This window comes from Spermophilus citellus (genome assembly GCF_964194105.1).
Source record: "Spermophilus citellus genome assembly, chromosome: 10".
NCBI classification, from domain to species: domain Eukaryota; kingdom Metazoa; phylum Chordata; class Mammalia; order Rodentia; family Sciuridae; genus Spermophilus; species Spermophilus citellus.
Window position 1 is genome coordinate 47,977,065 of NC_138197.1, and position 24,306 is coordinate 48,001,370.

Consider the following 24,306-nt stretch of genomic DNA (forward strand, 5'->3'; position numbering starts at 1 on the left):
CAACTTGTATTGTGATAAGTGATACGTAAAATATAAAACAGGTTGTTTTGATAAGGGAAGCAATGGGAGGGGCCAGTAGGGATGACTTTTGGTTTAGATTTCAGTGAAAAGACACATGGAGAGAAACCAGTAGGTAGAAATCATGAAGGAAAAAACCTCAGAAGCAGAGTAGAAATAAAAACAGAGACGTGAACACTTTGCCAACTAACAAGAAGTACTTGTGAGTCCCCAATACTACTTCTTGAGTCTGATTTGTATCATCCCTGTTATCTCCTGAATATATGCATAAGCAGACATATATGTTCTAGCTGCCATCTTTATTTTGCTGTAGGATCTATCTATGGACTTACCCATCATCCAGTCATTTCTATACGGAGGGACAGATTGTTGTTGCCAATTCTTAAACTCCTTAATATTGCCGTGAACATTCTTGTACACACTTTTTCAGGTATTTGTGTGGGATTTTAGTATTTACCTGGAATTGAAATTGTTAGGTAGAAAAAGATGCTTATCATCATTGGTATTAAATATTGCTAAATTATTTTTCAAAGTTTGTTTATTTTTCTGATACCAGGGACTGAAACCATGAGCACTTTATCACAGAGCTACAACCCCAGTCCTTTCTATTTTTTATTTTGAGGCAGGGTCTCACTAAGTTGCCCGGGTAGGCCTCAAATTGGTGATCCTCCTCCCTCAATTTCCTATAGCTGATGATATAGATATTTGCCACAATGCCTAATTTCATTGCTTTTTAAAATAATAATTTAAAAAAGTCCACTTGGCATTGTCAGACTTCAAAATTTTTTTCCAATCCAATGGGTACAAAATGGTATCTCACTGCTCTTTTAGGCAAGTGCTCTATCAAGCTATACTTCCAGCCCCCCATTGTTTTGATTTATATTGCCTTGGTTATTAGGGAGATACATCTTCATAAGCTTATTGGATATTTGGGTTCCTCTTCTGAGTACTGATATTCTTTGCCTGTTTTTTTTTTTTTTTAAAGAGAGAGTGAGAGAGGGGAGAGAGAGAGAGAGAGAGAGAGAGAGAGAGAGAGAGAGAGAGAGAGAGAGAGAATTTTTTTTTTAATATTTATTTTTTTTAGTTCTCGGCGGACACAACATCTTTGTTGGTATGTGGTGCTGAGGATCGAACCCGGGCCGCACGCATCCCAGGCGAGCGCGCTACCGCTTGAGCCACATCCCCAGCCCCTTTGCCTGTTTTTTTTTAACGGTGGTTTGACTTTCTTATTTTCGAGTAGTATTTTGAATATAAATACATCTTTGATCATAAACATTGAAATTATCTTCTCTTTTTATAACTTGTTATTTAATTTTGTGGTTTCTTTGGTTCTAAATAAGTTATCCAGGTTGACCTGGAACCTGTGATCTTCCTGCCTCAGCCTCACAAGTTGCTGCAATTTTGTGGTGCTAGAGATTGAACCCAGGGCCTTATGCATGCAAGGCAAGCACTCTACCAAGTAAGCTATATCCCCAGTCCCCATCTTTTTAATTTTTAACATTATGTTCTTCATATAAAAAAATTCTTATAGGTATGTGGATTTTTTTCCCCTGGGATCTTTGTCCATACTAGTGTATTTATCCATTCCTAAACAAATTATATAATAAGTCCTGGTAAGACAGGTCTTTCCAACTTCATCTCCAACATTATGTGCATTCTGCAAAAAACTGTGGAAGCATTTCTTTGACCTTAAGTTTTGGTATGAATTTCAATGTCATCTTAACAAGTTCTGTGAAAAATCTTGTTGAGATTTTAACTGCCATTGCATTGTATGTATTTATTAGTTCAGGGAGAATTGAGATCTTTGTAATAATTATTTTATTTATGAATATGGTTCATTTTTCCATTAATATAATTAAATGTCTTATACCTTGTTAGTTTTATTCATAGACACCTAATAGTTCAAATTTTGGAAGTATTAGATGTTCCCTAATTGGAAGGAATGCATAATCTAGTGTTCCCTGGAGTACATAATTTTGTTTTTTTTGTGTGTGTGTGTGTTGGGGATTCATCCCAAGGCCATCCACACATAGCATGTGATTAAAAAAAATGCCTAAGTAGGGAAAACATTGAACCAACTTCCCTACCATTATTGTACAACTCCATATCTCCTCTTTTTTTAGTTTAGGAAGTTTAATGTTATCCTTGAAGTATTTGTTTTGTGAATTACGAAGGTTAAGTAGGTTCTTTTTTTGACAATCAGAATATAAATTTTTGCCAATGAGATAAACATTTTGAATGGTAATTGAGTCCAGTTAGGGGTTTAATTTACTACTAACAAATGTATTCACTGTGAACTAAGGTCAAAGTCTGAAATCAAATCCTAGTCTACTTTATTCCATCATAAAATAAAACTAGTAAGTCCTTTCACATTACTTGTAGATTATCCAGTTTCCAGCGTTCCTTTACCAGGAGATATAGCTGTTGAATGATACTAACACTAAAGGTTTCATGGTAGCATTCTGTGAGCTTTCAGGACCCACTCAGGGATGCCACGACAGTCTTAAGAGTTGCTGAATCTCAAAACTAATTTTCCTTCCATCCCAGACAATAACCTGTTCTTCCAGACTTTGAATAACTCTCAGTAGGGTCAAACATCTGACACTATATATAACACTTTAAATGTTGTAGTTGTTTTACCCAAATATCTTAACTAAATCTGTCCCTAATATTATGATCTCCATACACTGCCAATGGGAAATCAGCTGCTAACGCAAACTATGTGATCCCAAGTACACAGCAGCTCCAGGATCAAAACGACCAAATTAATCCAGTCTGCCTAGACTCAGGCCAAGTTCACAGCCTTATCCTGGGGTTATTTCAGGACGTGTCCCTTGCTCCCCCCGCCCCCACCCCTCAAACCCTCAGCCCTACCACCCCTCAAACCCTCATGACCCTCCTGATCTGGGGAACCAAAGCTTTAAAGCCTTGCAGGGTTTGGCAGGGCTCCGACTCCAGCCGGGGGGGGCTGGGGGGGGGGGAAGAAGCCCGGTGTATTCCAGACTAACAGCGCTCTGGGGGCCTCGTGCCATCTCCGCAGCTTGAGACCCTGGGGCGGAGCAGCCACCCCATTGTGCCGGAGGTTAGAAACCCAGCTGGCTCCTGACGCAGCGGAGGCTCCGCCCCGGGCGTGACGCCAGCGTCAGGCCAGTCCCGGCAGCCTCCGCGGTCGACCGCGGTGGATCGCAGAGGAATTTTACCCGTGAGCGGCCCGGGCGCAGTTCAGCAGCTGTCCAGACCCCGGTGGACGATAGTGTCGCCTCCAGCCTTTCTCCTACCGCCCTCCTGTCCGTTCGAGCGCCCCCAGCCCTCCCACGAGGGCGCCCCGGGACGGAAGGAACCACCAGCCTGTCGGCGTCCGCCGTTCTCGTGGTCGCCGTCGCCGTCGTCGTTGTGGTAGTCTCCGCCGTCGCCTGGGCCATGGCCAATTACATCCACGTCCCACCCGGCTCTCCGGAGGTGCCCAAGCTGAACGTCACGGTTCAAGATCAGGAAGAACAGCGCTGCCGGGAAGGGGCCCTGAGCCTCCTGCAACACCTGCGGCCGCACTGGGACCCTCAGGAGGTGACCCTGCAGGTAACGCCCACACCGCAGCCCTGATTTCTCACATCCCGGATGCGGCCCTGGAGGTTTTGCACATCCCTAGGACCCTCGGAACATCTCTTTCCCAGGCTTTTGGGAGGTGACCGTGTATTTCTTCCATCACACCTAGGAAGGTCACTCCCCTTTTCTTCATCTTTGCTTATTAAGATTGCCCTGAGAGCAATTTTTCTTTTTCTCGAAGCCGCTACGTAAGTGACGCACCCTTTCCACACCGGGAAGATTCCTGTTCATAGTTTGCCCCTCCTCCCACTCCCCGACCATTCTCTCTGCAAAATGAACCTTTTTCACTCCTCTTGCTTCGGGTCCTCGTCTGTCGTTTCAAGCAACCTCCTCCCATAAATAATGCAGTAATTAATCCTCTCTGATCTTTTCCTCCCTTCCCCCGCGATTTACTCCCTTTGATGCTTTATCCTGCATTTATCTTCCCCAGTCTTCAGATTGGCGAGAATTCTCAATTCCAGAGTAATAACCATGGTCATGCATTCTAGATCTGTTTTTTAGTGGCGCTGTGTACATTATTTTGTTTGAATTTATATTTCTAAATTTATATTTTTAATGTTGCCTAATATTTGATGTTAGAATGAGTAGTGGTTTGGGAATATTTCCCTTTCTTGAACCACTGTGTTCATAGACAAAAAAACCGAAAGAATTCCCTAAGAATCTAGGAGTTTTCTAATAACGTGGGAGTTACGATTTCCTACATGTAACATTTATTTTCAATGATTTGTTTTTAGTATTTACAGTTTGAGTTTTAGGATATTTTACCTGAAAATGAAGCTCCTTTTGTCCTTTTTCCTTGCAAATTAAAATTAATCAATAACTTAAAAGCTGTGATATTTGGGGTTTTTAGATCTGAGCAATAATGTAAGAACATTTATTTGAATTAGCCAAATCATCTGCTTCATTTTGATAACTGCATGCAATAAATTGTTGAATTTGAATATTCAGAGATGTTTATTGATATAATTCTTCGCTAAAGGAGCTAGCTACCTATACAAAGATAAATAAAAATATGATCAGTGACTAGTTCCAAGAATGGTTCCTAACGCTTGGGCTTTCATAAGTTTTAGTTTCAGTTCTTATTGCCTAGGAGAGTTTTTGAGCAGATTAAAAGGAACCATATGTTTCAGAAGAAAAGTTAGACAAAGAATTGCGAAATTTTTAAGGGAGTATTTTTTGTCCAAGTATAAATGAATAGTGAATCCAAAATGATTTTTGTATATAAGTAAAAAAACTCACATATTTCCTTTAAGGAAATGTCTTCCATATTAAAACAACTTCTTTTTTTTTTTTTCTTAAATCTTTTGTGGTGCTGGTGATTGAACCTAGGGCCTTATGAATGCTATGCAGAGAGCGTTTTAGGCAAGTGCTCTACCACATAGCTCTCATATATGCTTGTTATATATTAACTTCTTTTTAGTTTATTTTAGAAGTTTTTAAAATTTATTAAAATGATATATTTTATGGCAATTGTAAATTAAATATCTTTTATTAAAGGTAGTGCTATTTCTTATAAACTCTAGTACTGGCAAATCATGTTACTTTTTAAATAGTGACTTTAAAATTGAAAGTTTTGTAGGTTGAAATTTCCTTTGGTGTATTTGTCTATAGAATAATAATAGCTATGGTGAAGTGCTCTGTGCCAGACTGATATATTTAAAAAAAAATTGCCCAAACCAAAACGATATTAGATAGATACAATTTCTTTTTTTAGGTGAAACTTGGTGAAATAAAGCTAAGGTATAGGTAAACAAAAAAGAGGAAAGGTGATAGTAACATGAAACTGATTTTGATTGTTGGAAAGTAACTAATTACAATTGAATCTTGTTTTTGCTGTGGCAACTTTTAGCTTAGATCTTTGTATTCATAATTTGATCTTCTAATATAATTATTTATAAGTGATGGTAAACACTATGGCTTGTTTTGTTCTAAGGATGATTATTAAAAATACATTCCTTCCACATGCAAGTAAAGCATTTGGTTAAGAAGCTGGGACGTCCATAAGATGAATTGATCACTGTTCATCTGTTAACTCAGTAGATCTGCTTTCTCACATTGTAGGTCATTGCAACTCCTACTTTAATGATGCTTCAGGATTTCTTTAGTCAATCTCATTGGGAATATTTTCTTTTGAGATTTTATTTTCCTTGAAGTATAAGGTCAAAAATCAGACCTCATATTTCAGAAGAGGAAGCATGTATCACATAAGCAACTGATTATAATGTAATTTTAGGACATTTGGGTATCAGTAATATAGCCTGTGGTTTTTCTGTTTTCTTTTTTCTTCCTGTGTTGAAGATCAAATCCAGGACCTTGTGCATGCTAAACAAGTGCTTACTACTGAGCTGTACTTCCAGCTCTAGCCCATTTTTTTCCAAAATAATTAAAAAATATATATACATTTTTTTTGTGTGGTGTGCATTTAAAATGTTTTAAACTACTTTAGAAACTTTCTGTAGAAAGTAATACTTAGTTTGTAAACTAGTTCTGCAGACTGGACTATCCAGAACAATCCTAATAACTAAACCATCAGAAAATCCAGAAAGAAGCCAAAAAAAAAAGATTTGAATGCAGTCAAAATGATACAGGGCCTAATCTTTGCTCAAACTATGGGTACATGGAATAATAAATCTCATTTTTGGATAGAATTTCTGTCTTTACAAGAGTAAAGTATAAAAGGTGGATTTTGACTTTTGGATTATAGTATCTGGAATAAGGATCTAAGACAATAATATCAGCCATCATGGTTTGTATTTAATAATACTTTATTGTTTATAGAACACTTTAACATGCTCTTTCTCAACTGCCCTCTGAGGTGGATGTATACAAATATTGTTAATGTGTATTTTAGATAATGAAACTGAACTTGTGGTTTGTAAATGGCAAATCTGGAATAAGAACCCATTTTATGAATTACTGCTCTTTGACCAAGAAAAGTTGATGTTGATATATTATGATTAAGGCAGGGAAGCCAGGTCTGTATAAAATTAATTTCTTAAGGGAAAAAAGCGGCTTTTTTTTTTTAAGTTCCCTTGAGCGTAAATTTGCATTCCTCTTCCCATATGTGTCACTATTTTAGAAGAGGGATTATTTCAACTTTCCTTTAAGATAGTGATTCCTTTTCTTATGTAAAAACTCTTTCCTTTACTTACTTGAATTTGGATTTTTGACTTTTCTGCATTTCTTTCTTTGGGTAGCCACTGTATAAAGGAAAAAAGAATCAAGACTCTTAGGTCCAACAAAATAATTCTTTTTTTTGGGTACTGGAAATCGAACCCAGGGATGTTCTACTACTGAGCTACGTCCCTAATCCTTTTTATAATTTTTTAAAAAAAATTTTGAGACAAAGTCTTGCTAAGTTGCCCAAGCTGGTCTTCAATTTAAAATTGTCCTGCCTTAGCTTCTAGATTCCTTGGGACTATAGGAGTGTATCACTACACTCGACAGTAACAGAATAATTCTTATGAGACTCTTAAAATTATTTTTCCTTGTAAAAATGTTGATAAATTCTTACTGTATGTTGTTTTAGGATCTTTCTGTTTGCCATATTGACCAATGTTATTTTTCTCATTGACTCATCTCTGTAAATTTTTTCATGATCTTGGTACCTATAGGACAAAATGGCAAAGGTTTGCTAGATTAGTAAAACCAGTATTATGTAACATTGTAAAACTAATGTTTATTTCTGCTTAGGATCCCAGTGAGATTGCTTACTATTAAGGTACATTTTATCCATTTAATTTTTTTTAAATATTTTATTTATTTTTTTAGTTTTCGGCGGACACAACATCTTTGTTTGTATGTGGTGCTGAGGATCGAACCCGGGCCGCACGCATGCCAGGCGAGTTCGCTACCGCTTGAGCCACATGCCCAGCCCCTCCATTTAATTTTTCAATAGCAAAATTTTAATAGTGGTAAAGAGAATGGAGTTTGAATGTAATGCTAATTTTGAGTCTGGACTCAGTACTTGATTTAACTTTCCTAAGCTTCAGTATCTTTGACTGTAAAATGGACTCAATAACATCCTCTACCTCTGCAGGTGGTTGTGAGGGGACAATAAATACTCTCAAGAAAATTATTTTTATTGAGTACCTACTATATATTAGATGCTTAAATTAAAAATATCTGTTCTTTGAAATTCCCAGTTTGATGGGGAAGGGGAAGACAAATAAGAAAATACAATAAAAGTCCTTTTTACATGAATATTCAAATGTTTTCATATGCAAAGATTACATAAGAACATTTTTTTAAGTATTTTTTTTAGTTGTAGTTGGACACAATATCTTTGTTTTATTTATTTATTTTTATGTGTTGCTGAGGATCGAACCTAGCGCCTTGCATGTGCTAAGCGAGCGCTCTACCATTGAGCCACAACCCCATCCCATAAGAACATTTTTATAAAGTGTACTGTTCTTTTGGCCATACTTGAGTTTTTGTTTCTGTCCCCCCACTCCTTCAGTGTTGGGGATCAAACCCAGGATCTTGCAGCATTTTGGGCTAGTGCTTTCCCACTGAACTATGCATGTTTTCTAAATCTCCTAATTTTTTAATATAATTAGATTGAAAACTAATCTTTAGAGTGCATTTATCCTTCCCTTTTTTTTAAAAAAATCATTCTTGAGGTAGCTACTTAAATATTCTATTAAAAATCCACAACCCATCTTATTTTTTATTTTTTGTGGTACTGGGGATTAAACCTAGGGCCTTGCATATACCAAGGAAACACTCTACCTCTAAGCTACATCTCCAGTCAATCACTTTTATTTTATTTTAATATTGATATTTAATATTACATAGTTCCTTAAGTGAAGAATAAATGACTAGACCTGTAAAGTTGTGTCTCCTTTAGTAGTTCTAATTTATTCATTCATTTATTTATTTTTTTAAAGTAATTGGTCACAATATTTTTATTTTATTTACTTTTATGTGGTGCTGAGGATCGAACCCAAGGCCTCGGCAAGTGCTCTCCTGCTACTGTTCTGTTACTAATACAGGGCTTCAGACATGCTTGTCAAGGTTCTACATTGAGCTATACTCCTAGCCTAGCATTCTAATTTAATAATTTATTTTCTTTTCTGTTTCCAAAAAGATGAGTTTGTTCCTTACTTTGAGCAGTAGAAGTTTCTGTAAAGTCTTAAGTAAATTAAACTAGTATATTAAATGTGCAAGGAGAGGATATAATATTTTAGGAATCTTTAGTTATATATTTAAGAGGTCATATTTTCTTTTTTTATGGGTACATTATAATGGTACATAATGGTGGGATTTGTTGTTACATATTCATACATGCACACTATATAACAATATAATTTGGCCAGTATCATTCACCATTATTTCCCCTTCCCCCACTGGTCCCTTTCCACTAGTGATCTCCCTTCGTTTTTCAAGATCCCCCTTCTTTTCCTTTTTTGTAGTTTATTTTCAATGTAACTTAATATCAGTGGTTAAATCCAGTTTTTCTATTCCCTATTCCCTGGTTTTGGTGTCTTAGGATAATAAAATATTAGGGTAGATGGTAACAAATACTATATTTATATAGCTAAGAGAGCTTGTATTTTCTTTCTTGACACTAGTTTAAAAAAAAAAAAAAACAGCTTCAGTGCTATTTCTGAAGGCACAGATACTATACTTCCCAAAATCTTCATCTGTAGCTTGTTTTGCCAGTCTTTGACATTATTGGCTTCCTCTTGTCACCTATAATCTGAATGGGCTAGATCCCCACTCCCCAGTAAAGCCAAAACCTTCTCAGCTGGGAGGATAAATTTCATCAGGGAATCTGGAAGTATAATTCTTGGAATTGGGGAATAAGTGGTTAATTAGTGGTTAATTAATTAGGCATGGTGGCCCATACCTGTAATCCCAAGTGATCGGAAGGCTGAGGTAGGAGGATCACAAGTTCAAAGTCAGCCTCAGCAATTTAGCAAGGCTCAACTTAATGAGACCCTGTCTCAAAATAAAAAAGGCTGGGGTTGTCACTCAGTGGTTAAACACCCTGGGTTTAATCCCCAGTAGCACCCCCCCCAAACTCCCCCACAAAAATTGAACATAAGAACATGGATTTTAAAATGATGATTACCATCGGATGCCATATTAATATAGTAGATTGAGACCACTACAGTTTAAAAAGATGATTTAGAATAAGAATAGGATACATCAGAAAGCCTTGCAGATATTAAAGTAAGTATTGTTTGGTTTAACTTGTTTCAGTTTTATATAGAATTATCTTTGTATTACATCAGTTGTTAAATGTATTTCTTCCTGTTGTATTGCTTTAAAAAAAGTTTAGCTGGGGTGTGGTGTTGAGTGCCCATAGCTCCAGCTACTTTGGAGTCTGAGAGGCAGGCAGGAGAATCCCTTGAGTCCAGGAGTAGAAGACTAACCCAAGTATCTGGGCTATTTAGTTGTGGATGGACACAATAATATTTCAGGGAGAAAAACCTGAGAGGCTATTGTGTTATTGTGTCAGTCCAGACAAGCTGTATTAGGATAGTAGCCTTAGATGGAAATGAAAGACTAGATCTGACATTTTAGAAAATAAATGTGGGACTTCTTGCAGGTGAGGAAAGAGGGAAGATTTAAGGAATGGGTTTCTGTGTGTGTTTTGTGAGTAGCAAAGATAGGGAAGTAATAGAAAACTTGACAAGAAAAATATAATCTATTATAATGATTTGTTAAGTCTTATATTAGTATTGGGGATTGAAACCAGGGCCTTTCACATAATAGGCAAACTACTACTGAGCTACAACCCCAGGCTGGTTGTTTTTCTTGATTTTGCTTTGTAGGGTATTACTTTGATGTACCAGATTGACTATAAATGAAAATTTAATATCACTTTTAAAATTGTGAGGTAAACAAACATTGAGAAATATTCATGAAACATAAGTTGTACCTATGTTACCTCAACCCTGGGAAAGAAAATGTTTCTAGTATTCTCAGAGTATCTCCCTCCTTGGTTTCTCTCCAAGGTTTCCCTCCTTGGTCTTAATCTCTTCCTCCCTCTAGTGGTAACCACAAAATTGGTTTTCTTTCTTTAAACAAGATAGAACGTTTTGTAGTAGTAATTTTTCACAAATAAATTCTCTGAGAAAATAATATGCCAAAATGTGTTAAGGTCCTTTTATAAGAGACTATGCAAAAACAAAATCATTTTGTCTTAATGAAAAGATATATTGCAGGGCCTGGGGTTGTGGCTCAGTGGTTGAGTTGCTTGCCCACCATGTGTGAGGCATGGAGTTTGATCCTCAGCACCACATAAAAATAAAATTAAGTTATTGTGTCCATCCACAACTAAAAAATATTTAAAATATATATATATAACAGGATTAAAACTTTGAATAGAAGGAAAAAAATGCTTCCTATTGTCTATTCTCTATTCTGTTCTCAAATGTTGTTATGTTCTGTTCTTTTCTGAAACATTTTGCATATTTGTAATTATATGTACAATTTTGTATTCATTTTTTTCACTGGCCTTTCATAAACATTTTCCCATGTTTGTATGGTGTTGACTCTAATTTTTGGTAGCTGCAGATGTATTCAGTCATGTTAAACATCACATGACTTAGTTCTTAAAATGACATTTCAGTCTGGGGATGTAATTCAGTGGTAGAATACTTGTCTAACATGCCTAAATCCTTGTGTTCATTCCCCAGCACCACTAGGGAAAACAATAACACTGGGTTTTTAACTTCTAGCCTGTAAAGAAGTAGAAATACATGTATTTTATCTAAGCATATTAATTTTTGTTAAAAAGACAAACACGTGCCCTTAATAATTCAAAGCTATAAAATAAAAAGTAAAAATTCCAAATCCTTCTGCTGATCCATAATGGGGGGAGGCATGGAAAAATGGAGGAATTTTGACTGGGCAAAGGGGAGGCGGGGAAGGGGACATGGGGCAGGAAAGATGCTGGAATGAGATGGACATCATTACCCTAGGTACACGTGTGACTGCACATATGATGCGACGCTACATCGTGCATAAACAGAATTGAAAAGTTGTGCTGCAGTTGTGTACAATGACTCAAAATGCATTCTGCTGTCATATATACCTAATTAGAAGAAATAAATTAATTTAAAAATTCTAAATCCTTCAACTTTAAATCATATACCTCAAAGGTATTTTGTAAACAATTTCTTTTGTCTTTCTAAAAAGCTTAGTAAATTACAGATTTAGTTGGGTACCTATCTGTTCATAAATATCAATAAATATAACAACATTTCTTTTGTATATATAATAAATTATCCTAAATCTTTTTTTTTTTTTTTTTAAATAAAACATTTTTGGGCTGAAGATATGTAGGTTAGTAGTTGAGTTTTTGCCTAGTATTTTCAAAACCCTGCAAAATAAAAACATCTTAGATACTTTCTTGGGTCATTATAGATACTAATCAACCCCATTTTTTTAAAACATCATTGAAGCCATTTTTATTTTTTTTGGGGGGGTTATTAAAACAGTATTCTATCAAACCACTGTGATAGGTAAAATATGGATAAATATTCTAAGTGTATCCATAGTATAAATTTTCAGTGGAATTTAAAGATTATAAATTGTATCCATAAGGGTTCTCCAGAGATTCAGAATCAAATAAATAAATAAATAAAATTGGCTTGTACAGTTTTGTCAGTTGGCAAGTCTGATATTATTAGGGCAGGCCAGCAGAGTGGAAATCCTCAGATAGGAGTCTTTAAACAGAATTTCTTCAGGAAAACCTATTTTGCTTCTGTGGCCCTTCAACTGATTGGATGAGGCCCATCTGTGTTACTGAGCATAGTCTCCTACATCTTATGTCACCTAATTATAGTTATTAATTACTCTACAAAATATCTTCACAGTAGCTCCTAGATTAAATATAGAGTATCCAATTTTCTCTTATTGAAGTAAGTTGCATTGATTTAAAAATTTGAACGTTAATAACCTTTGCATTCCTTCGGTAAACCCCATTTGTTGTGAAGTAGTTTTTTGATATATCACAATATCAATTGTTAGTATTTTAGCAGTTTTACAACTGTATATATGAACTGGATTAATCTATAATTTTTCCCTTATTATAATGTCCTTGACCAAGTTTTGGTATCAAGTTGGAAGGTGTTTCTTTTCCTGTTTTTTGGAAGAGTTGTTTTTAATAATATATGTTTAGGATCTGTAATGAAGTCTACTTCTTTATTGTTAACTTTTTTTTTGTTTTGATAAATTTCGCTAAGAAGTTTTTAACTTTATTGATCTGTTTTTGCAATTTATTGATCTTTTCAATCAATAGTTTTTAACTTCAGTTTTCCTATTTGATAATTTTGCTCTCTATTATTTCCTTTCTAACCTTATTAATTAATTAATTAATGGGAATGGGAATTGAACCCAGGGGTGCTCTGCCACTGAGCTACATCCCAATCCTAAAGTTTCTAGTTTTTTGAGACAGGGTTTTGCTAAATTTTATCCTTCAACTTTCTGTCCTCCTGCCTCAGCCTCAAGTGGCTGGGATTATAGGTAGAAGCTACCATGCCTAGCCCTAATCTTTGAATGTTAGTGACCTTTTATTTTTCTAGGTTTCTTTTTAGCTGGAAGCCTAGATTACTAATTTTTTGCCTTTGTGTGTATGTTGCAGGGTAAGTACTAGAGACTGAATCCAAGGCCATACTCATACTAGGCATGTACCATACTACTGAGCTGCCCTCCCAGCATCTGATAATTTTATCTTTTAAATTTCTGATATATTATTTATAAGTACTCACAAGTTTTGATATGTGTTGAGAAAGGCTAAAGTCTCTTGTGCAGGCTTTATAGTCTCTTAAAACATAAGAATGGAACATGATGGTTGTAGCTTAGTGGTAGAGTGCTTGCCTTGCATACGTGAGGCCCTGGGTTCGATCCCTAGTACCACATAAAAATAAAAATATTGTGTCCATCTATAACTAAAAAAAAAAAAAAAAAAGAAAAGAAAGAAAAAGAATGAATGAGATGGTACACTTATAATCCCAGTGATTTGGAGGTTTAGGCAGGAGGATCACAAGGTCAAGTCCAACTTCCACAACTTAACAAGACCCTGTCTCAAAAGTGAAAAATAAAAGGATTGAGAATATAGATCAGTGGTAGAGTGCTGCTGGGTTCAGTCCTTAGTTACCCCCCTCCCCAATATAAAAGAATGTACCATCATCCTGAAACACTTCCTTACCAAGAGAGAGTGTCCTCACAGCTTGTTCTGAACTTGTCACATTATGTGGCAATATCTTTCCCTGCTTCAGACTCAGTGTGTACTCCTTTGTTCTGCTTAAGATGTATGTCACATGTCACCTGGCCAACTTCACTACTGTGTCTGACCTCTGCGGGAGATGATGAGGTCCTTTTGCTCAAGCATAAGAGGAGGGTGTACAGATCAGATGTCTGCATATGGTTCTGTGAGGAATCTGTTAGCTATGGGGGACTGATAGCCTCTACTGAAGCTGGTCTTGCTCTATCTCTTCTTTTTGTGAGTAAAGCAGTGCTTTACTGCTCATTGTTTTTTTTCCTTGGTGACTCAGATACCAAGATATAGTGGACTGACATACTTATTCTGCTCCTGACTGATAATGGACAACAGATGCCACTTGCTTGATAATGTGTTCATTATCATTCAATTAAAAATGTTTTCTAATTCCCATTGTGAATTTTGTTGTATCACAGTTTACTTAGAGGTGCATTCAAATCATTTCCAATGAATTTGTGATTTTTAAAAGTTTAAAAAAATTTTTAAAAAGTTATAAAACCAAAATTTATCATCTTCACCTTTTTTATTTTGTGTGTTGTTGCTGTCTAGCCACATCCACTGTTGTTGTCTAGCTCATACCTACTATTTATGAAAATACCAATTTTTTAATTGAGACTTATTCAGTATTCAAGCCTGTAGTTCATTTTAGTAACATTTTATGCAGCCTTCAAAAGAATGTATATTCTGTTGTTGGATATGGCTGTTTTTTTTTTTTTTTGAAAATCAGGTCTTAAGCAGTATGCTCAAGTTTCCAGCAATTATTGGGGGTTTGTTTAGTTCTATCAGTTTTTGCTAGATCTATTTTGAAGCTGTATTGATATGTCCCTTTTTATGTCATTTTGTTAAGATCTGTTCTGTATGATGTGGGATAGCTGTATCAGTTTTCATTTCGCATGTCTTGTAAAGCATCATTTACTAGTATTTTAATTGAGTTATTGAGTTCTGCATTTAATTACTTACATAATTTTTTTTCTTTTTACTGTTTTTTTTTCCTATTTATCCCATCTGTTTTATGTTTCTATTTGTGTCCTTCCTTTTTCCTTCTTTTGATGTTTTCCAAATCTTGGAGGAATTCACATTGTAATATGATATGGTAAATATAGTTAAGCAATTATAGTACAATTTAGGAAATGCAATGGGTCGGGTACTAGCAAGCACTGAGAATTATTTATGCCTTATACAAACTTAGGGCCTGCCTCCTAGAAGAGGTAAGTACTGTGTTAAAATTTTCAAGGAAGTTAATAATGAGTTAATCAGGTCAAGCAAAGGAAGGAAAAGTTTGTCAGATTGCTAGATAGGGTGAGAGATAGCAAGGAACTTGCTACCCTGAGGAGTTTGGAATTTATCTCTTAAGCAGTGTGGAGCCACTTCAAGGTTTCCAACAATTATGTTCCTAATTGTACTTTAGATATATTGTGGTGGCAGTGTAGAGAATGAATTTTGTTTCCCTCCTTGGGGAGAGATGGGTAAACTGGAAATGAGACTTATATAGTACTATAAATAGGATATTTACAAGATCCTAATTAGGGTGGGAGTGGGGGTAGAAAAAGAGAAGAGGGGGGCTGGGATTTTGGCTCAGCGGTAGAGCACTCGCCTAGCACGGGCAGGACCCTGGTTGGATCCTCAGCACCACATAAAATTAAAGTCATTATGTTGTGTCCATCTACACCTAATAAATAAATAAACATATATTAAAAAAAAAAAGAAAAAGAGAAGAGGATTCAAGAAGTACATAGGGAGGAAACTTTTTAGGTATGTGGATGAAGAGAGAAGATTGAAGGAAGATTGCCTGATTTTTGTCTCTGTGGATGAAGAAATGAATTGACTGGTGCAGTGGCATTTGTTTGTAATCCCAGGAGGAAGGAGGAGCACAAGTTCAAGGCTAGCCGTAGCAATTTAAGGAGACCTTGTTTCAAAATGAAAAATAAAAAGACCTGGGAATGTAATTCAGTGGGCTACTCCTGATCCCAGTACCAGGAAAAAAAAAAAAAAGGGATTGGTATCTGATATTTAGAAATTTTATTATGGCGTGCTTATGTAGTTTTCTTTATGTTTTTTGGGCTACAGTCTTGTCAAGCTTCTTTCTTAGATCTTTGAGATTCGAATTTTTCATCAAATTTTTGGGAAAAATTTTGACCCTCATATTCTTTTTTTTTTGTTTTTTTCCTTTGCAGATTATCTATCTTGGAAGTTTTCTGTCAGCTGAAGCTTTATCCCCCACCCTGACCCCAACATAGGGCTTTGTACATATGGCCTTGTGTATGGTAGGCAGGCTCTCTACCACTGGACTAAATCCCCAATCCTCAACTTTTTTAGGCTCTTCTTTGAATAAAATCACATGTCAAAGTCCAATAAGTAAAATAGATGAGAACAGATGTGGTGATAGTGTAGTGCACGTCTACATGCCTTTGTGTATGCTGGGGAGATATCAAAGCTTTGCCCATTTGTATTCCTATTCCATTCATTCAGGGTTTTACATCCCAGCTAAAAAAACACTACTAAAGGGAGTACAAAATAGGATATGTAAAAGAAAGCAAATAAGAAAACAAGGCAATTATTAAAGAGGAAATAAACCATCCAGGAAATGAAATATATAGTACACTTCATGTTGGGGTTTTTGGATGGTTGTATATGTAGTAGTGTTATTAAAGATGGATAAAGCAAAAAGTGAAATATACTTATTCCTCTTATACCTGTGGGTAAATGAGGATAGGGATGTGTGTGTGTGTGTGAGTGTGTATGTGTAGTTGGTACAAGAAAGATGTCTTATAAGAATCCCTTAGATAATGTATAGACTTTGATATAAAAAAGCAATTTAAGAACGATATCTTAAAATAGGAGTTAAATACTATGGGAGTTGAAAATAGTTTGAATTAGTTCCACTGTTGATTACTATCAAACTTTCAGTGCTAGTTAACTTTTTTAAACCATGTGCCACATACCAAAACAAAAAAGCAGATGGTAGCTTTGAAAGCAGAAGCATTGAATATAAAATCTCTTTCAAGAAACTTGGCTGGGAAGGGAAGGAGAAAGAAATTAGTGTCTAAAAGTAAGTGGGATGTATCGCCAAATCTTTTTCAGTTTCTTACCACTTGGATCTTTTAACTTTTTTTCTCTTGCTTTTTTAATCTATCTTCATGTTTTATTTATTTGTTTAGGAATATATACTTATGCTTATGAACTTATTGCTATATTACGTAATTCTCCAATGTAAATTTTAAGGAATTTCTCACTGCTTTGATTAGTTATATCATAAAAGTTAAAAATATAATTTCCTAATATGCTCAGAGAGAATGAATTGAATATTCATATACTCATTATCCAAAATCCACATTTGATTCATTTGTTTTTTTAACCCATTTGAAGTATTTTATTTTTATTTTTATTTTGGTACCAAGGATTGAACTCAGGGACACTGAGCCATATCCACAGCCCTATTTTGTATTTTTATTTATTTATTTATTTATTATTTATTTATTTTTTATTGGTTGTTCAAAACATTACATAGTTCTTGATATATCATATTTCACACTTTGATTCAAGTGGGTTATGAACTCCCATTTTTACCCCGTATACAGATTGCAGAGTCACATCAGTTACACTTCCACTGATTTACATATTGACATACTCATGTCTGTTGTATTCTGCTGCCTTTCCTATCCTCTACTATCCCCCCTCCCCTCCCCTCCCCTCTTCTCTCTCTACCCCCTCTACTGTAATTCATTTCTCCCCCTTGTATTTTATTTATAGACAGGGTCTCACTGAGTTGTTTAGCACCTCACTGTTGCTGAGGCTGGCTTTGAACTCCCCATCCTCCTGTCTCAGCCTCCTGAGCCGCTGGAATTCAGGTGTGCACCACCTCACCTGCCCATTTGAAGTATTTTAAAGCAAAGCTCAGATCCCAAGTAACTGCCTTCCTGTATTCTAATATTCATTTGTAAAAAATAAAAACAAAGGGCTGGGGATGTACCATAGTAGTAGGGTGCCTGTGTAGCATGTGGGGGGCCCAGAGTTCCATCTCTAGTACCACCAAAAACAAACAAAACAAACAAAAAACTCAGATTTAATTTTCATTTTTTAGATTTTTAAATTTTAATTTGTTATATATGTATGACAGCAGAATGCATTGCAATTCATATTACACATATAGAGCATAATTTTCATATCTCTGGTTGTATACAAAGTAGAATCACACCATTTGTGTCTTCATACATGTACTGAGGGTAATGATGTCCATCTCATTCCACTGTCTTACCTACCCCCTTGCCTCCTCCATTCTCCTCTCCCCCCATTTCCCCTTTGCCCTATCTAGAATTCAACTAATTTCTCCCCCTCCACCCCCATTGTGAATCAGCATACTTAAATCAGAGAAAACATTTGGCATTTGGTTTTTTGGGATTGGCTAAATTGACTTAGCATTATATAATCCATTCATTTACTTGCAAATGCCATGATTTTATTTTCTTTTAATGCTGAATAATATTCCATTCTGTATGTATACCACATTTTCTTTATCCATTCCTTCTTCTGAAGGGCGTCTAGGTTGGTTTCACAGTTTAGCTATTGTAAATTTTATTGCTATAAACATTGATGTATAAATTGAATTGTATTGCTATAAACATTGATGTTGTTGCATCACTGTAAGTCTTAGTTCAATTTCTTTCTTTTGTGTTCTGTAGTTTTCCTTGTAGAGGTCTTTCACCTCTTTTGTTAAATTGATTCCCAAGTGTTTTATTTTATTTTATTTTTTTGAGGCTGTTGTGAATTCGGTGGTTTTCCTAATTTCTCTTTGAGAGGATTCATCAATGATGTATAAAAATGTGTTTGATTTATGGATATTGATTTTACATCCTGCTACTTTGCTGAATTCATTTATTAAATCGAAGTTTTCTGGTGGAAGTTTTTTGGATCCTGTAAGTATAGAATCATGTCCTGGGCAAATAATGATAGTTTGAGTTTTTGTTTTTCTGTTCATATTCATATCCCTTTAATTTCTTTTGTCTAATTGCTCTGGCCAGAGTTTCAAGAATCATATTAAATAGAATTGGTGAAAGAGGACATCCCTGTCTTGTTCCAGTTTTTAGAGGGAATGCTTCCAATTTTTTTTTTCCCATTTATAATGATACTGGCTTTGGGTTTAATATATAGCTTTTACAGTGTTGAGGTATGTTGCTACTATCCCTAGTTTTTCTAGTGTTTTGAACATGAAAGGGTGCTTATTTTGTCAAATCTTTTTTCTGCATCTGTTGAAATAAGAGTAAAAACAGATGGCTTGGGATGTAGCTCAGTAGTAGGGTACCTGCCTAGCATGTGGGAGTTTAAAAAAAAAAAAAAAGAAACAAACAACAACAACAAAACTTAGGTGTTTTCTTACAAAATCACAGTGCTATTGTGTCACACTGAATAAAATTAGCAATAATTTCTAGGCATCCTTTAGTAGGCAGTCCATAATCAAATCTCCCCAGTTACCTCAAAAATATTTTGACACTTACTTGTTTGAATCAGAAAACGAACTAAATATTTGCATTTCTTTGGTTGTTAATGTTTCTTAAGCTTCTTTAAAGTCATATTCTAGCTTATGCCTTTAACTATTGGTGATTCATTTGCATAGCCAGATCTACATTCTGGATTTGTATGTTTTTTGTTGTGATTCTTTGTGGTGTTTCCTTAATCTGTATATTTGCCCCAAATCCCCAAAGATCTAGAAGCTTGATTCAATTCCAGGTCATGGATGTACAGTGTATTTCATATTTGTATCATGTGAAGCAGTGTGACATGTTTGTTTAGTGAGTTCAGGAGGTGACATTTCCTATCATAAAGTTCCCTATCAGTTTTTTGCCTAAAGACAATTAAAGATTAAAGATTGTTGCCTGAACAGTTGTTTCATTGGAAACAAAATGTTTTCATTGTAAAATATTGATTTTTCTGCTTCTGTTATTTCTTCCACATTTGTCGGTTGGTATTCTTTGTTAAAGAACTCTTCTTATAAATTAGGGCTACATGGATATTATGAAGTATAGTTCATAGAAAATGCAGGATACTTTTTTATTTTAAAAAAGTTAGAGGAGTACTGGAGATTGAACCCAGGACCTCGCATATGCTAGGGCAAGCACTCTTCTACTGAGCTACATCCTAGCCCATTTCAACATTTAAAAAAAAATTTTTAAGACAGGGTCTCACTAAGTTGTTGAGGCTGGCCTCGGATTTGGGATCCTCCTGCAACAGCAGGCTGAGTAGGCTGGGTTAAAGGTATGCCATCAGGCCTGGTGAGGATAAATTCTTAATTGATTTTAATTGCCAGTTTTCATAGTAAGTGATACCTGTATTAATATTAAGCAAAAAAAAAAATAATAACAAATTTAAAGGTACTCTCGTTTTTGGAGTCTGTAAAAAGTTAAGTTTAAATTCTGTTTTTAACAAATATACATGTTATTTAAAAAAAAATATGTGATAAGATAAAACAGAGAACAAATTTAGAATACATTATTTACCTGGTATTTAAATGTTGTTAATATTTAAGCTAAGGCTAGGCATAGTGGGTGTACCTGTAGTTCCCACCTACTCAGAGGCTGAGGAGGGAGGATTATTTGAGCCCTGTAGTTTCAGACCCATCTGGGCAACATAGTGAGACCCCATCTTAAAAATTTTTTAAACTAAGGATTAGAGGTGATTAGGAGCAAAATTCACTGACTAGTAATATGAATTTTAGGGATTAAAGTTTAAAAATATAACTAGCCTTACAAGACCAAATATATATAGGATAGCACTAATTTGAGAGGACAATGTTGAATGGCATTTTGAGAATAAAGGCTTTTTACTTCTTTAGGTATGAAAAGAATTTTCTCAGAAGCAATAATAATTAATATTTATTGACTATTTTGATATAAGCTTTTTTTTCCTCCCCCCCCCCTTTTTTTTTGTGGTGCTAGGGATTAAACCCAGGGCCTGGTGCATGGATTTAAACTTTCTTTAGAGAAATATTTTGGAAATAATTGTTTTCAAATATTGTTGTAATATTGAGTTTGTCTTAATATTATCACTGCTTTATGATTTCATCATGAATTTCTTTACAATCGTGTTAAAAATCTTAGTATATAGTTAGCTATGTTTAAGAGCTTTCTTTGTGTGGAGCACTGTTCTAAGTGCTTTCATGTATATTAACTCATTAATCTTTGAATCAGTGCTACAAAGTAGAGTCTAATATACAGATTTTACATATGAGGAGATGGCATACATAGAGGTCAAGTGGCTTGTCTGAGGTTACTCAGTTTGTAGGTAGCAGAGCTGGCATTCAGTCTCAAATGGTCTGGATCTGCAACTCATCCTCTGAACTATTACTGCCTGAAACATTTGATGAACATGTAATTTTTATAAGGTAGATGAAGACATTAATGTTGATAACTGTGGCTTCTAGTGTTTATTAAGGACCTACTATTTGCTGTGAAGATATAGAAAACATGGAAATTTCTTGTATTTGAGGAGCTAGACTGTCATTTATGATAAGCATTTCAAAATGTTAAATAGTTCTCAGTCTTTATAACAATAGTTAAAATATTTTTCTATATGATGCATGAAGAAGTTACAGAATAGCATGTGTGAATTGATATGGCATTGTAATAATAACAACATGCTTTTCAATAGAGTTTGGTTGATTGAAGTGGGGTCTTGCTATGTTGCCCAGGCTAGCTTTGAATCCTTGGGCTCAAGTGATCCTCCTGCTTGAGCCTCCTGAATAGCTGGGACTATAGGTGTGTACCATTGTACTCAATTTTTTTTTTTTTTTGAGTCAGGGTATCAAAAAATCTGCCTAATACATTGTCAGACCCAAGGTGTTTTTCTTTTTTCCTCCTGGTTGCTGGATATTGAACCCAGCATCTTACACTTGCAAAGTACCTGCTCTACCACTGAGCTATGCCTTCAACCCCTAGTGTTTTGTTTTTCTTTTTATTTACTCGTTATATTCAGGTTATCTTGCATTCCATTTTATAAAACATGTAATTGTTTTTCCCCCCCCATGTTTTTCTTTTTCTGACAGCTCTTCACAGATGGAATCACAAATAAACTTATTGGCTGTTACGTGGGTAATACCATGGAAGACGTAGTCCTGGTGAGAATTTATGGCAATAAAACTGAGTTGTTAGTAGATCGAGATGAAGAAGTGAAGAGTTTTCGAGTGTTGCAGGCTCATGGCTGTGCACCACAACTCTATTGTACCTTCAACAATGGACTATGCTATGAATTTATACAGGGAGAAGCATTGGATCCAAAGCATGTCTGCAATCCAGCCATTTTCAGGTACATATCTTTTTCTAAATTTTTCCTTTGAAAAGGAATGTTAAATACACTTAAGAAAATATTTTTTAAAATTACTTTTCTTTCTTTGAGCTATTATTTGGTTTACTTGGAAACTTTCTTTAGAGCTATTTTTGTTTGTTTCTTTTCTTAAGAATTCTCATTTTTGACTACACAAAAGGGCTACAAGAGATTTTTGATTAATTGATGTAGGGTCAGGGCTTTCCCTTATTTTTTAAAAGAAATGTTTGAAATTGAAGGGTTGCAAATTTCTTATTTTAAGCTACTTATTACTTAATTGCTCATGTTTTCATAGTTCTTAATAAATGTCTATTAATTGTTATCCCCTTTTTGCTATTAAGTTGTTCATTATTGAACTCAGTATCTTAGATTTGCTATAAAGAAAATGTATGTATTTGATATATATATATATGATGGTTTTTCTAATATATTTGATGATTTTTCTAAAATCATCTTTAAAAATTCACTTGATGTTCTTAAACTCTAGAAAATGGGTTTGATTTTAAAGTAGCAGGTTCATAGTTCTCATTTTTTTCTTAGCAATTTTTTATAACTCTGAAAAGTTACTGAGTAATACAACAGCTTTTATTTTAATGTTTTATTTATATTTATCAGTATTTACCATATTCAAACTTAAAATTTTTAGAACACAAGAATGTCTGGTGGACATCGTGTTAAACATCAGTATAATGACATTATCATATGTCAGGTAGCTTCCCAAACAATACTGTATACTTTGAAAGAATGAGAGTGAGGATGGTAAATGTCTTATGAAAGAAAGTTATTAACATCCTGAAAGATCTTGGGTATCAGGGGCATGCTTTAAGAAGTGCTGAATTAACACACTGATAAAAATTGAATGGATCAGTATCATTTGTTTATTGGGTAACCCTTATCAGCTAATAAAATAATTTGTCATAGAAAGTTATTCAAATCCTAGGTATTAGCCATCAGGTATATTCTCTTTTAGATGTGTTGAAGGATTCCAATTAATAAATTTGTGCTTGTTCTTATTTTCCTTTTATTTTGAGAATGGGGTCTCCCTAAGTTGCCCAGGTTGGCTTCATACTTGAGATTCTCCTCCCTTAGTCTCCTGGGTAGCTGGGATTACAGGTGTGTGCCATCACACCAGGCTGTGATTACTTGTTTTTTTTTTTTTTTTTTTTTTTGAGATGGGATCTAGCTATGTTGCATAGGCTTGTTTCAAATTCCTGCTTGAACTCAAGGGCTCCTCTTACTTCAGCCTCTGGAATGATAGGACTAGCAGATGCACATCCCCATGTCTGACTGACTTATCTTTTTGTGTCAAATTTTTTGGGTCTTGAGGCTTATATAAGTTTATTATTTATAAATCTTTAGTCTTGTTCACTATGGTTGAGAAATACCTGTATAACAGTGTTAAAAGTCTAAAGATATATTGGACCAACGAAAAGCTGGGATTAGATTCAGAAACAAAAATACTCATTGTGTAAGGTTGCTATATAAGAGCCACATGAGCTTCCTTTGCATTTAAGCAGAGACACAAATGTTTTCAGGGTCATTGTCCATACCCCTACTCCTTAATCCCATATTCACTGAAAAATAAGTCCCTGCTTGCCCACAGCCCAGAATCTGCATGCCCACAAGTTTCAGTTCCCATATGGATTTTTATCATGAGAGATGGCAGCAAAGGCATCAATAGCAAAAGGTTCTTGGTATTCTTGATAGTCTTGGCATTCTCTTTTGGTATATGCAAGATACTGACAACATTAATATCCAGCAGTGCCTTGGATATAAAGCCACCAGAACTACAGGAAGGCCATAGAATACTATTTCAGTTCCCCATGGTACTCCCTCCCTCCTTTGGTTCTTCCTCAGAGCTCTTATAAGGAAGGTATATAATAGTTCTTTGACTATTACATGGTCTCCCAGGACTCCTACAGAGGTTATTCACATTATAAAAGGTATGGGCAGCATCCACATGGCAATAGGAACTAGATATACACAAGAGAAGGCTCAGAGGAGGAGATGGAAACCAAGTCAAATGGAGAATAGTACTGAACTTGAGCAATATGGAACTTATCAAAAAGGTCTGCTACCTTGCAGAAAAGGAAGATGCATAGAGAAAAAGTGACCACTGCTAAACATGAGATGCC

The 24,306-nt window shown here is 35.2% G+C and overlaps 1 protein-coding gene across 1 annotated transcript in view; it reads left to right on the forward strand.

Moving 5' to 3' along the window:
- Window positions 1-3,099: 3,099 nt before the first annotated feature.
- Window positions 3,100-24,306, forward strand: part of ETNK1 (ethanolamine kinase 1) — a 64,712-nt gene continuing 43,505 nt past the window's right edge. Inside the window, exons 1-2 of the mRNA XM_081309272.1 lie at window positions 3,100-3,594; window positions 21,894-22,153. Of these exons, the coding sequence (XP_081165398.1) occupies window positions 3,439-3,594; window positions 21,894-22,153 (416 nt within the window). The 5' untranslated portion in view covers window positions 3,100-3,438. The remainder of the gene's footprint in view (window positions 3,595-21,893; window positions 22,154-24,306) is intronic.